Source organism: Heterodontus francisci, chromosome 3 (genome assembly GCF_036365525.1).
Source record: "Heterodontus francisci isolate sHetFra1 chromosome 3, sHetFra1.hap1, whole genome shotgun sequence".
Taxonomy (NCBI): domain Eukaryota; kingdom Metazoa; phylum Chordata; class Chondrichthyes; order Heterodontiformes; family Heterodontidae; genus Heterodontus; species Heterodontus francisci.
In genome coordinates this window covers 168,964,115-168,979,488 of record NC_090373.1, presented here as the reverse complement: position 1 = coordinate 168,979,488, position 15,374 = coordinate 168,964,115, and the positions used below count along the sequence as shown (strand labels likewise).

General features: G+C 42.2%; 1 protein-coding gene across 1 annotated transcript in view; it reads right to left on the bottom strand.

The window, feature by feature from the left end:
- Window positions 1-15,374, bottom strand: part of mrps5 (mitochondrial ribosomal protein S5) — a 161,486-nt gene that overhangs the window by 133,943 nt on the left and 12,169 nt on the right. Inside the window, exon 2 of the mRNA XM_068027484.1 lies at window positions 2,840-2,983. Within this exon, the coding sequence (XP_067883585.1) occupies window positions 2,840-2,983 (144 nt within the window). The remainder of the gene's footprint in view (window positions 1-2,839; window positions 2,984-15,374) is intronic.

Genomic DNA, 15,374 nt, shown 5'->3' with positions numbered 1-15,374 from the left:
TTTAATTCTTACTTTTGATAAACCCTGGTTCATTGACTATAGCCATTTGATCTGGTAAAGTGAATGCGCTATTATCCATGGACTGGAAGGATACAAGAGAGTGCATGTCATTTCCAATGAGCTAATTACAGTAAAGATAATTTGGTTTGATTTACAACAACCTGCATTTATATAGCACCTTTAACATAGTAAAACATTCCAAGGCATTTCACAGGAACATTATCAAACTGGTGTATATAATTTGACACTTTGGTTCATTGGGAGTTGAATTCACTTATGGGAGTAGGCCTTGTTGCTAAGCACGAGAAAAATTCTGGGTGTAGCCTAAGAATTTTGACACCTGATTTTCACATGCTTAGAATGTCCTAATGTAAGAACTCCTGAAAATTGTGTTATTTCTACTGGAGGAATACAAACCCCAAGCTGTGCCCTTTGACTGACAACTAGGTTACGCATGCACTTTAAATACACATACACCAAAATAAATTCCACAAATAATATTAGGAATTTTCTTAACTCTGAAGGTGAATATTCCCTCACGTCTACAATTTGTATATCAGTGACTGAAGAGGTTGCTGATACATCTTGGAGCCCAGAAGGTAGTGGCTAACCTAACAATATATTTTCTTGTCACATGCTCCTCAAAACCATAATGCTAAACAGCATACAATTCAACCACCAAAGTTTAATTACAGGCATTTTTCCATGGAAAGGATCTAGATAGGAGTTTTTTTTTTTGAAATGTGCTAAATTAAAAAGATTCCTTTAAAGTTTCTCGGGACAGCTCTACTGGATGTGAATCAAAAGCATCTAGCTAGATGGCCTCAAACAATGATGGTTCTTTAAAATACTTTCCAGCAAACATTTCCACCACAGGAGTTTAAATATATGAGATCCGTTTCTCCAGCTTTGCAATAAGCTAATTTCAGGGTGAAGGGGTGGGAAGACATCCTAACAGCCTTGATTGACTGCTATGCTCGGCAACTCGAAGACCCTGAATTGACCTAACTTTCTGTTCAAGGAAACTTTGAATTCACAAGGCTACAAAAGAAAGCAATCTTTTAAGGGGAAAGCTATGAGGACCTTCACCGAGGCAAAATAGTTAAGAAATGCTGAATGATAGTCAAAAAACCTTTCGTTTAGGCTACATTCAATGACCCAGCAATGTGGGAAAGCAGCATGTGCTTTTTTATTTTTTTTAATATATTTTATATATTTTCCTTTCATTACTTGAATATAAGTTATATCGATTGAATTAAGTGACTCTGATCATACGTGCTATTCTGTATCTCACCTTACTGTGGAATGAAGTAAAAGCTAAATGTCATGTCCTCAGGTTATGTTGATGCATGTAGATAAAAGACAGTGCACGTCAACTCTCAAAAACAAGCTGTTTAGACCCTTCAAGGGAACAGGTAATGCCACTTAAACCAATAGCAATCTACGACAAACCCAAATTTCCAAGAGACAACAATTGCATACTTTGAATAAATCCAAAACTGCTAACTCAAAAGTATTTTTGGGCACGATAAAATGTATCCTAAAGGGTTAAAGAGAAAAAAGAATCTTATTCTTGGTGATATGTTATATTTTTTCTCCTCGCTTCTCAAAGACACAGAACGCTGGTGGTGGCATACAGCACAGATGGCATAATCAAATTGAAAAGCCTCCAGTATTAACAATTTATGATTCAACATGATGATCAAACTATTGTGCACGCTGAGTGGTAGCACGGCATAAATCAGATCAGGTCAGGTTGGCCAGCATGAACTGCGGCTACAATATTTTTACTTTTGCATGCAGAGCTCCTGTGTTTCAGCTTCACCTGATAATGCTATTTTCAAGAGCTGCACAGTTAACTAATGAAAGACCATTTTACCTCTCAACACACTATCAGGCAAACGCCCCCACATACCAAAACTGAGGCTCACATTATTTCGCCACATGAACATTAAAACTTAATATTGCAAGCCCTGACTGGAAGGACATTTGCATAGTACTCGAAGCGTTGGAACAATGGGGACCCAGTCGTGGCTTCCCCAATACACAGAAGTGGTCAGGCCAGTTTTAGTAACACGACTAACTGGCTGTTGCAGAGAATTTGAACTTCCAACAAAGGATTTTGAACTAAGACAAAGCCGCGTGCTCATGGAGTAAAGATCGCTCCTGGAACTGAAGCAAGAATTACCTCCTCTCATGTCTGCCTGCTTCCATCTCCTTCCCACGGAGCTGAATCTTGTGAAAACACGTGAAACTCAAAGATAAGTTTCTTACGTGAACAAGGTTTTAAGACGACTACTGGGCCCCAACAAAAAGCAAGACTACTTACAAAAAGAGCTCGAAGCACTGTAAACAAGAAACTCTTCTGAAACTGCCTCAAACCCCTCTTTACTATATTTTCTTCACTTTTCTGTCCCTATCTGCATGTTTACATCCCGTGTGCACGCTAGTGTGGGCGCGACATATATCTGTAGGCATGAACAGTGTTAGATTTTAAGTTTTAATAAAATTTAATCTTTCTTCTTTAAACCTGAGAATGCCTGCATGAATTGGTTTCTTTGTCTTATAATTGGAAAACTGTGAACAAGGATTCACAAAAAGGGGAGCTCAAAACACAGTGTGTTTAAAATTAAACCCTGTTACAGTAAGACCGGGTGAAAACAGTAATCGATCCCTAGACACATTTTTCACCTGGTCGTAAAAACACACACACACTTTTGCAAAAGTGCAGCAGAAAAATCAGCCTGCAGCTTTTAAACACTGAATATTCTAAGACAGGAAATGGAAATATTAAATGTCATAGAAATTAAAACTTTAAGTGTCAGGAAAACAAACTTACATTTGTTGAAGAAGCTGCTGTACCTATACTGATGGAATACAAAAGGGAGTGGTGTGGATGTGGACAGTGCAGTCTGCATGACCGAGATGCAGTAAGGAAAAGGGCAGCCAGTCCACTTCCCAGCAGTGTTCACATATATACTACCTACAAAGAGGAAACAAAACAGGTTTTAGAGACAAAAACATGACAGCAACAAAATGACAAACTAGTGACTATAAAGAGGGTAAATACTGAGAAGCCATGGGACAGGATTTATAGCCCAAATATAAATACAAACGAACCTCAAAAGGACAACTAGACAACTGGCCAAGTTGCATAAGGTAGGAGTTTTCAAAATTTTAATGGTTTCCATGTAGGCCAAGAGGAGCTCACAAGGGCTATTTATTGGAAAAATAGCAACATGCAGTAATTATGCTGGATTTAAGAGCATTCTCCCTCACCAGTTTCCTGAGAATTTCTTTGCCAGGTGCTGATATTGCACATACTCAAAGAACCTGATGTAGCATTTAGCACAAGAAATATCTTCTATTCAGTTAGATTCTGTAAAAAAACACTTCCAGTGTCTGATTATTCAGATCAGTGATGTACCACTGATTTTAGATACCTATTTGGCCTATTATCTGAATCCTGGACCTATTGATGCTTGTTTTATATCTCACCTTGTCTGTTTTATTCTTGCTCCCTATTTTAACATTTCAATATATTTATATAAAAGGCAGGAAAAGAGTTGGCATAGGAAGCAAAATTAGCAACACGTCCAAGCTTTACATATCAATGACCTCAAATGTACTCACAACACAGCACAATGAACAGGCCTCACTGAGTAATGCCTACAAGAAAATGACACCGAGTTATTTATGTTGTGCAGCTTCCCAAATTTATAGAAGTTCAGCACAGTTTCCTGCAAGCAGCAGTATATCAAGAGAAGCTGAAAAAACACTGCAATACTATCTCACACCACTGCTTCTACAGAAGTGGATCCAGTTCGGAATGAAGGCAAGAACCAGGAGGCTAGACACTGCAGATAAAAAGATTAGTTTTATTTCAGAATAAGCATGAAATTGGCAATAAACAAATCCAAGATTTATTTGCAAAAGTACTTAAGTAATTTGATATTTTCCTTTTACTGGTACAAAATGTATTTGAAAGAAATTCAAGTTACGGTTAACTTAACACCAGCATTATCTTAATTTAATGCAAGGCACAATAAATTTAAGGCTTTTTCGAAACACCAGCTTTAAGGATTTTAAAATAAAGATTTTTTTGTAAGCATATACATGAGACTTCTCTACCAAAAGTCGAAATTCTCACTGGCCACTGAGAGGCTTTTTTTCAATGGGGTTATTTGAAAAATTGGTACCAGAGAATGATTGTTTCAGATTTGTATTCAAAAGTCAGAGTCATAACAGCAGAGGAGGGTGCCATTTGGCCAAATGAGTCCGTGCCAGCTCTCTGTAGAACAATTTAGTCAGTTCCATTGCCCTGTTTGCATCATAAAGAGAATGCAGATTTGGTCAGTATTAAGAATATTTAACTTATTCATGAACTTTCTATTCCACTTTAAAGGCATGCTTTTTTCACTACTGCCTGACTACATACATTTTATCCTTGATAATTTACCATTCGCCTAGTCTTCTGCACTGTTCATTGTGTTGTTTGGAGCACAGGGCACAGCATTGTGTACATTATCTGAAATGAGTTCGTATTGCTGTTTGCTTTCAATCGAGGTCTCACAGCTACCCCTCGGGATCAGCCAGGACACATTTGAAGACTGAAAATTCTTGGGAACATGTTTTGAGCCTGCAAGGCTAACATTGGGCTCGTTCCAGTGTGCTGCCTGTGGAGCATTTGTGCTTTCTAGATGGTAAATTCTTGGGCACTAAGTGAGACTTCACTCCCAGAGTGACTCATTTGTCCACCTCAGTGCGGCTTTCTCAAGAGGTTTGGGCCTGCTGCTGTAGTTTTCCCCTTTGCCTTATTAACTACTTTCGCTGTGTTCTTCTCTCTGTTATTCAGCCTTTCACTCAGCTACACTATTCCAATGGCTGCTACTCTCTTGCTTTCTCTCCCCATGTCTGTTAACCTCCCCCTTTTTCTAAAATGTTAATCTGTCCTCATGCTTCTGTTGATCTATCTTTCAGTTACATACCATCTTTTCCATTTTACTCTATCACTTCACTCTCTACTGTAACGCAGGTACACAAAAGAGTGAATGTGAGAGCAGAGAATGGTTGGAACCAGCATCAAAGTGAGGGGCTGAGTCATCAAAGGAATCTGCATGAAAATTTCATATTGGGCCTGATTGCTGGAGTACAGGAGTGTAGGTGGGTGCAGTTGTCTAGCGAGAGGGTGTACCTGGGGCCAAACCTGTTAATTTTACATGGGGCAGGGAAGGAGATAAAGTGATTGGAAAGTAGAATGGGGAAGTTTGTTTTATTTTTAAAAAAGGAAATGGTAAATGATTTGTCAATTATGTCTCCAAAATTATTTCAGGTGTACATAGTAAGGAATAGTCCAACAGTGGTCTCATTTTTAGTGCAGTGTGATTGGGAAGAAGGGTTGCTGATTTATAAGAGTTGAATGATTAAAATATAAAAAGACCAGTTGGAGGAAAAAAAACCATACATAACCAGCAAAGAATAAAGTGAATGGGTGTTTTGTATAACAGTTATGCTATTAGACTAGCAGAGGCCGGGGCCGGAATTTTACGGTGGATGGACGGGAGTCAGACTCCGACATGAAAGTCGGTGGTGAACCCGCTTCTGCCTAGCCCGGGGATCCGTCCCATATTTTATGGGTCTCCAGGCTTCAATTGTCCTGAGACAGGACTTCAACCCACTTGAGGGAGGAGGTCCCGCCTCAGTGAGCTGCCGGCCAATCAGTGGGCCAGCAGCTCTTAGTCCCAGCAGCGCCACCGGGAGCGGTGGCCACTGCTGGGACTGCAGCCCAGCCGGTGCCATAGATCAAGGAGGGTAGGCAAGTAGGGGCTTGCCTCACCAGCGGTATCAGTCCTTCCCTGGTGAGGTTGGAGTGGTCGTTTGGGGGGGGGGGCATCTTGGGTCCCAGGGGTGGGTTGGGAGGTGGGGGCGGCCCTCAATCAGGCACCCTGTGCCCGACTGCCATCAGCCACCCACCCCCGGGACGCGGAAAGGCTGGCTATCGCTGAGCGGCCTTTCACGTCCCCAGAACACCCGCTTGTCACGGGTAAAATACCCGTGGAGGCGGGTCACTTAAGGGCCTTGATTGGCCTTGGGCGGGCGGGCCGTTTCCCAGCCTCCTGCCGTAAACTTGTCTGGAGGCAGAAGCGGGGCGGGTAGGCTTCCCGGAGCCTGCCGCTCAATTTTACGCCACCATCCGCCCTGCTGGGGCGGCGTAAAATTCAGCCCCGAGTGTTCAAATGAAACCATCTCAAGTTGTGAATTCCAAAACAATTTGGCAATTTATAGGCTAGCTGCAGAAAAATGACAATAGCAGCCAGATTGTGGCAAAAACCCAACAGGTTCACTAATTTCCTTCAGGTTAGAGAATATGCCACCTCCAACCGGTCTGGCTAATATAAGTCACGGCAGGTCCATGTTATGCAGTGGACTCTCAATGTCCTCTCAAGTGTTATCCAATTTACTATTCAGGGCCACTTTAGCCCAAGAAACACAGTCCCCATTGGCTGATGGTATTAGGGGTCACAAATCTAAGGCGTTAGACAAGAGGTGCAGGGAGATATGAGGAAGAACGTTTTAAGCAATGAGTGATAATGACCTGGAACTCGCTGCCTACAAGGCTGGTGGAAGCGGAGACAATTAATGATTTCAAAGGGAAATTGGATGGGCACTTGAAGGAAATAAACCTGCAGGCAACGTGGAAAGAGTGGGGGAATGGGGCTGACTGGATTACTCTATAGAGATCCAGAATGGAAATGATGGGCCGAATAGACTCATTACAGCACAGAAGGAGGCCAAAGAGAGGTCAAAAATGCAGCTTTGCCAACTTCAAAGAACAAATTAGGACCAAAAGAAATATTATGCATAACACTTCCTAACAATTAACTAATTATCTCTTGATAATCTCACAACAACCATGTCATAGTGGCTCCTTTGGTATGATCATCATACACCAACCACACAGAGTGCAATAACACTCAATGTCAGCATTGGCAGGACCTGCCAGCATTCACAAGCCAAAATGCAAATAAAAACCACCTGTTAAAAGTTATGTTTAGTTTTAGTTTAGAGATACAGCACTGAAACAGGCCCTTCAGCCCACCGAGTCTGTACCGACCATCAACCACCCATTTATACTAATCCTACACTAATTCCATATTCCTACCACATCCCTACCTGTCCCTATATTTCCCTACAAGCTATCTATTATACTAGGGGCAATTTATAATGGCCAATTTACCCATCAACCTGCAAGTCTTTGGCATGTGGGAGGAAACCGGAGCACCGGAGGAAACCCACGCAGACACAGGGAGAACTTGCAAACTCCACACAGGCAGTACCCAGAATTGAACCCGGGTCGCTGGAGCTGTGAGGCTGCGATGCTAACCACTGCATTGAAGTAGGAATCTCGTCTTATGACTTGGATAAGAATTACTTGATCCATGCTAGTGTTTTATTTCATCTGAATCATTGTCCAGAATCAATCGCAGATATATAGTTTCTGTTTATAACATGAACAGAAGACAATGCCCATTTTAAATTTAATGTTGTTTATCAGGATTTACCATAATTAGTGTGCTGCATACTAGGCAAATATTTAATTTATTAAAAATGTAATAATTTTTTACACAGCTGTCTTAAACGTGATGGGTGCTGTATTTTAATAATAGCTTTTCAACAGGTACTCGGGAAATGTATAAATCAATACAGATAACTCCTCAACTCCAAACACAAAAATAAACAAAATCTCATTCAACACACCATGGTCTGCCCTGGTTATCATATACTCAACATGGAAAGCAGCAGCAGTCTTGACGCTGGAGGGCCAGAATGTAATTTTAACCATGGTTAGATTAAAGTATCTACACAGCAGTGCATAGTGAATATTATTTTTTATTTTTATTTTATTTTTATGGAGCCACATACTTTATTACCTATTTTATCTGAAAAATAAATGTCACAGTGATGATGTTAAAGGATGATAGGTTTAACTTTTCCAGGAATACAGATAAGGAGGCTTATCTGCAAACATGGGTAGCTCTGCCTCAACAGGACGCAGTACCTTTTATTCTGAAGGCCATTTTATCTATTATGGCACTGGTATGCCTGGAACATACTTAATGCTCTTTAATTCAAATGTCAGCCTTACATAAATAGATAAAGCATATACTCTGTAATAAATTCAAAGGCTATATAGAGAAGTTCTCTCTTTGTGGCCTTTGTTTCTATTCACTAAGCAGGATGATGTGTCCTTAACTTTGATATAATACAGTTAGAGGGAGAAAAATGTGGTGGCACAGCAAGTTACACATCAACTCAGCGAAGAAATCATTTGTATCGCAGGTGTGAAAGTTTCCAGTAACATGCTGACCAGGCCTAGTTTCCTTGTTAAGTATCGCCACAACCATCGCTGAATGGAAGTTCACAAAAAAAATACTGTCACTATAGCAAGAATAGAGCTGTCATTGGAAAATCAGCTGGCCATCTTAGTGGGAGACATCTCGAAACAGAATAAATCTTCACATTGAAAAGAGGCTTAGCCTAGGCCACAATGCCCAGAAAAATAATAGTTATGTGACGTTAAGTACAGGGTGTTTATTAATTTAAGGAAAATTAGATATGTTGCATTGTTCCATCTCTGGTACTTAGAACTTTTTGAAAAAGAACCGAATCAATCCAATCGATAGCATTCTGTGAAATTATCATTTTATTTTAAGGCCTATTTGCCTTTTTAAAAATCTTTTGAGTTCCTGGTGTGCCCAGTGGGATAAAGGCTTCACTATGAATCCACACTGAAGGATGCTTTCCGTTTTTGTTCAACAGCAACAATGGCAGATGTGGCGTGTAAACCGAGAGATAAGCTGAAACCACCTATTTTTTTTTTCGCTTTTCTGTGCTGGTTTCCATCCAAAAAGGAGAATGTTGTTGATCGTTAAGGACCCACAGGTGTATCACAGGGATCGGTGCTGGGACCTTGCTGTTTGTAGCGTACATTAATGATTTATTTATTTATTTAGAGATACAGCACTGAAACAGGCCCTTTGGCCCACTGAGTCTGTGCCGACCATCAACCACCCATTTATACTAATCCTACACTAATCCCACATTCCTGCCACATCCCCACCTGTCCCTATATTCCCCTACCACCTACCTATACTAGGGGCAATTTATAATGGCCAATTTACCTGTCAACCTGCAAGTCTTTGGCTGTGGGAGGAAACCGGAGCACCTGGCGAAAACCCACGCGGCCACAGGGAGAACTTGCAAACTCCACACAGGCAGTACCCAGAATCGAACCCGGGTCGCTGGAGCTGTGAGGCTGCGGTGCTAACCACTGCGCCGCCCTGTGACATGTATATAGGAGGTATGATCAGTAAGTTCGCAGATAACATGAAAATTGGTGGTGTCATAAATAGTGAGGAGGAAAGCCTTAGATTACAGGATGATTATGGATGGGCTGGTAAGATGGGCAGAGCAGTGGCAAATGGAATTTAATCCTGAGAAGTGTGAGGTGATGCAATTTGGGAGGACTAACAAGGCAAGGGAACATACAATGGATGGTAGGACCCTAGGAAGTGCAGAAGGTCAGAGGGACCTTGGTGTACTTGTCCATAGATCACTGAAGGCAGCAGCACAGGTAGATAAGGTGGTTAGGAAGGCATATGGGATACTTGCCTTTATTAGCCGAGGCACAGAATATAAAAGAGCAGGGAGATTATGATGGAGCTGTATAAAACGCTAGTTAGGCCACAACTGGAGTACTGTGTACAATTCTGGGCACCACATTATAGGAAGGATGTGATTGCCCTGGAGAGGTTGTTGCCTGGGACGGAGCATTTCAGCTATGAAGAGAGACTGAAAAGGCTAGAGTTGTTTTCCTTAGAACAGAGAAGGATGGGGGAGTGGGGGGACATGATTGAGGTATACAAAATTATGAGGGGCATAGATAGGAAGAGACTTTTTCCCTTAGCAGAGCGGTCAATAACCAGGGGCATAGATTTAAGGTAAGGGGCAGGTGGTTTAGAGGGATTTGAGGAAAATATTTTTCACCCAGAGGGTGGTTGGAATCTAGAACACGCTGCCTGAAGGGGTGGTAGAGGCAGGAAACCTCAACATTTAAGTAGTATTTAGATGAGCACTTGAAAACACCGTAGCATACAAGGCTACGGGCCAAGTGCTGGAAAATGGGATTAGAATAGATGCGTGCTTGATGGCTGGCACAGACATGATGGGCCAAAGGGCCTGTTTCGGTGCTGTATAACTCTATGACCCAAGTGAGCATTTAGAAGAAAACAATAGCAAATATTTGCCAAGGGAAATTGAAAAAAGCAGGTAAAAACCAGTTCACCTACTCAACAGGAATGACAAAAGTAACTGTGGCGATGACAAGGAAAAACCTTTAGGCAGTGAATGGTTAAGATCTGGAACGCACTGCCTGAATGTGTGCGGGAGGCAGATTCAATCGAGGCTTTCAAAAGAGAGTTGCACAATTATCTAAAGAGAAATTAATTGCAGAGCTATAAGAAGTGGGAGTAGGCGAGTTGTTCTTGTAGAGAGCCAGCATGGCTGTGACAGGCTGAATGTCCTCCATCTGTGCTGTAACCATTCAACGATTCAATGATATGATAATGGCAGAGTGGTGCAGATGAACTCTTTGGCAGAGTATGAGTTCAAAGTGGATTTTCCAGAAATTGTAGCATTGGACTACAAATGGCACTCTTCACTGTTTACTCCACAAGTTAAGCTAGGCATTGGCCGTGGCTCTGTGGTAGGATTCTCACTTGAGTCAGCGGGTTGTCGGTTCAAGTCCCACTCCAGAGACTTGAGCACATAATGTAAGCTGACACTCCACTGATGGAGGTGGTGTCTTTCGGATGAGACACTGACCTCTCGGGCAAACATAAAAGATCCCACGTCACTATTCGAAGACAAGGCGGAGAGTTCAGGGAAATATTTATTTCTCAAACAACAGCACTGAAACAGATTAGCTAGTCATTTTCGCATATTTGCTGGAGACCTTGAAGTATGCAAATTGGCCAAGTCTTTGTTGCGCTCGAGAAGGCGGAGAGGAGGTATTCAAGATCTTTAAAGCATCAACAAGTTGAACCCCGAGATACTGATTAGCACAGCCAGATGAACAAGGACCACTGAATGAAGCTCAGCAGATGATGAATGAATAGCTCAGATATACACCCCAGATGTTGAAGACTTGTACTCCAGAATGAGCCACACCTTGAGCCAAGCTGTTCCAGTATAGCTACAGCACTGGCATCTGGAGTGGAAAATAACCTAGTTACGTCCTGTCCACAAAAGGCAGGACAAATCCAATCTGGCCAATTACCACCCCATCAGTCCACTCTCGATCAGCAAAGTGACAGAAAATATCACTGCCAGTGCTATTAAGTGGCACTTATACACCAAGACACAGTTTGGGTTCTGCCAGGGCCACTTGGCTCCAGACCTCAGTACAGCCTTGGTCCAAACATGGGCAAAAAGAGTTAAATTCCAGAAGTGAGGACTGCCAGTAACATCAAGGTAGCATGCGAACAAAGGTAGAATCATGGGGCACTAATAAAACTGAAGTCAATGTGAATTGGGGTAAAACTCTACACTGGTTAGAGTCATACCCAGTGCAAAGGAAGATGTCTGTGGTTGTTACAGGCCAATCATCTGAGCCCAGGACATCACTGCTAGAGTTCCTCAGGGCAGTGTCCTAGGCCCAAACATCTTCAGCTGCTTCAATTACCTTCCCTTGGTCATAAGGCCAGAAGTGGGGATGTTCACTGATGATTGCAGAGTGTTCAGTTCCATTCGCTTTCTGGATGTTGTTGAAGCTGCATTCATCCAGTCAAGTGGAGAGTATTGTGTCACACTCCTGATTTGTACCCTATAGATGATGGAAAGGCTTTGGGGAGTCAGGAGGTGAGTTACAGAATTCCTAGCCTTTCACCTGCTCTTGTAGCCATAGTATTTATGTGGCTAATCCAATTAAGTTTCTGGTAAATGGTGACCCCAGGTTGTTGATGGTAGGGGATTCGGCGATGGTAATGCCATTGAATATCAAAGGGACATGGTTAGATTCTCTCTTGCTGGAGATGGTCACCGCCTGGCACTTGTGATGTGCAAGTGTTGCCATTTATCAGCCCAAGCCTGAATGCTGTCCAGGTCTTTCTGCACATGGGCAAGGACCTCTTGATCGGCACCCCAACTACCATCTTAAACATTCATTCCCTTCACCACCAATGTACTGTGGCAGCGGGGTATACTATCAACAAGATGCACTGCAGAAACTCACAAAGGCTTCTTTGACAGCACCTTCCCAACCCGAGACCTCTTACCACCTGGAAGGACAAGGGCAAGAGACACATGGGAACAACACCACATGCAAGCTCCCCTCCAAGTCATTTACAATTCTGACTTGGAAATATCGCCATTTCATCATTCACTGGGTCAAAATCGCAGAACTCCCTATCTAACAGCACTTTGGAAGTACCTCCACTACAAGGACTGTAGTGGTTCAAGAAGGCTGCTTACCACCACCACAAGAACAATTAGGGATGGGCAATAAATGCTGGCCTTGCCAGTGACACTCAACATTCCCTCTAAGCTGCACGTGTGCACAGCTCCACAGCAACCCAGAAGTTACCGTGTAGGCCGCTCACAAGTCAACCCCTTTAAGATACAGCAAAGCGTAGCCGCTCAAAAAAATTTAAAAGGTACCGCATACTAGAATAAGCAGGCCATGCACAACCAAAAAAAGAGGGGATGTTGATGTCCACTTTCCATGAGAAAAAAAAGAGGGTGATGAATATTTGGATAGACTATCTCGACATGCAATCAAGGCTGATAATTTTAAGAGTCAGTTGGACAGACCTTTAGTGAAAAACAAACTGTTTTTGAATCATAAGGCCAGCCAGACCAAAATAGTATTTTATGGTTCTGTACATTCCAAAGTTTTTTAACTCAACGTGGCATGTTGCTTTTCACATCATTCTAGCAGCACTTGGAATATCTGATCTCATATCTGTAAACTCGCATTTATCCAGATTCTTTTAAAATTATTCAACATTGTACGAACTGCTTTTGTTGGGAATCTGTTCCCCGTATTCACTAATCTGTTGAGAAAACAAAATTCTAAATCCAATTTTCACCTGGGGAAGCAGTGCGATGATGAAAAACCACAAACTCAAAAACTGAAGAGTTATAAAAAATGGACTTTTTAAACAAAAAAATGGAGAATGCTGTAAAAGATGGCCGCATGTATATTCGAACATTGCCACACTATTTGTTTAGAACAAAAGGATGCCTAACCAGGTTGAGAAGTGTCAATCACTCCCATCCTGAAACATTCCTGAATTGAATGGGTTCTACTGAAACAAAAAAGGTATGAAGTGGAAACATCATAGCCAGATTATTCTCATCCTGGACCACTGTGTGATCACCATGGGGAAGAGACCAAAGCGTCTCCTACCAGGATCTGATGAAACAAACTTTTACCTTAAACAGGCAGCCCTCGATGCAGAGGCAGAGAGAGAGAGAGAGACCCAGAAAGAAGCATTACCAAAATGCTTGTACAGCTAAGAGTGGGGGAAAATCCAGCAAGCCAGAAGGGAGGCACCCTGCTACAAACTCTGTATTTCCAACTAATACAGCAGTGAATTAGAAGTGATCCTCTGTCCTCAAACTGAACTTTCAACCGAGAGCTTGACTTCCGAGAGAATTTAACAGGTTTATTGAGAACCCCGAAACCCTACCTCACTTGAAAACCATTTCCCCCTTTTTCTCTCTATCTGTCTCGTCTTGTATGCGTGGTGTGTCTGTGCACACGCGAGCAAATGCATGAGTGGATGCAGTTTCAACAATTTCAGGATAAGGTGTATTGTTCAATAAATAATTAATCCTCTGTTAGGGGCTACATTAAAAAGCAGAGCCTCAAAAGGTGATAATCTCTGGGTTATTACCTGAGTCACAAGCAAATTGGTGTCAGGTAAATAAGATCAGAGTTAGAGTTAAACGTGTGGCTCAAAGATTGGTGTGGGAGAAATAGGTTTTGATTCATCGGGCACTGGCAGGAGTACTGGGGAAAGTGGGAGCTGTATTGTTGGCAGGTCTTCACCTGAACTGTGCTGGGACCAGTGTTCTGGTGAGTCATAACTTGGATGGCACAGAGGGTGTTAAAATAAATAGTATTGGGGGGGGGGGGGGCCAAGGATCAAGTGAGGAAAGATGCGATAATTTAAAAAGAGAGGAGAAGGCAAGAGATCAAGATCGCAATAAGGGTAATGATTACCAGAGTGTGGCAGGAAGGGACAGAGCATACAAACTTAAGAGTGCACCAGAAGATAACCATAGAGGTTCTTAACTAATGGTGGGGGGGGGGGGGGGCAAGAGTGGTGGGGGAAAGAGGGGGTAGGGTTCAGGCAAAGTGAGATTTAGAAATCCAAAGAGAAAGGTCGAGGCAACAAAACAGTATAGTGTTGCGGGTAAAGACAAGCAGAATGGGACAGAAAGGGTCAGAGTTTAACAAAACAAAAATTGTTCATCAGCGAATAAGGTCATTGGAGGAAATAGAAGTAAAAAAAATGAAATTAAAAGTTCTTCACCTGAATGTACAAAGCATCTTTTTTTTATTCTTTCATGGGACGTGGGCGTCACTGGCAAAGCCAGTGCTTGGTGCCCATCCCTAATTGCCCTTTGAATGGAGTGGCTTGCTGGGCCATTTCAGAGGGTAGTTAAGAGTCAACCACATTGCCATGGGTCTGGAGTCACAAGTAGGCCAGACCAGATAAGGGCAGCAGATTTCCTTCCCTCAAGGACATTAGTGAAACAGATGGGTTTGTATGACAATTGATGATAGTTTCATGGCACCATTATTGAAACTAGCTTTCAATTCCAGATTTAATTTATTAATTAATTGAATTTAAATTCCACCAGCTGCTGTGGTGAGATCTGAATCCATGCGGGCATGTGCCTGGGCCTCTGGATTACTAGTCCAGTGACATTACCAACAGACCACCAGCTCCCTTAATATGTAATAAGATAGATAACTAGTGGCACAAATAGAGGTAAATGATTTAGATCTAATCACCATCACAGAAACATGATTACAAGGTGATCAAGGTTGGGAAATTAATATTCCAGGGTACACAATATTTAGGAAAGACAGAATGGCATAGGAAGAGGGGTAGCCCTGATAGTAAAGGATGACATAAGGACATTAGTGAGAGGATCACGAAGTAGAATCAGTATGGGTGGAAATTAAGAATAGCAAGAATCAGAAAACACTGGGGGGGGGTAGTTTATAGCGCTCCCCCCCCCCCCCCACTCCCCCAACAGTAGTTATACCGTTAGACAGAGCTTGTAACAAAGGCAATGTA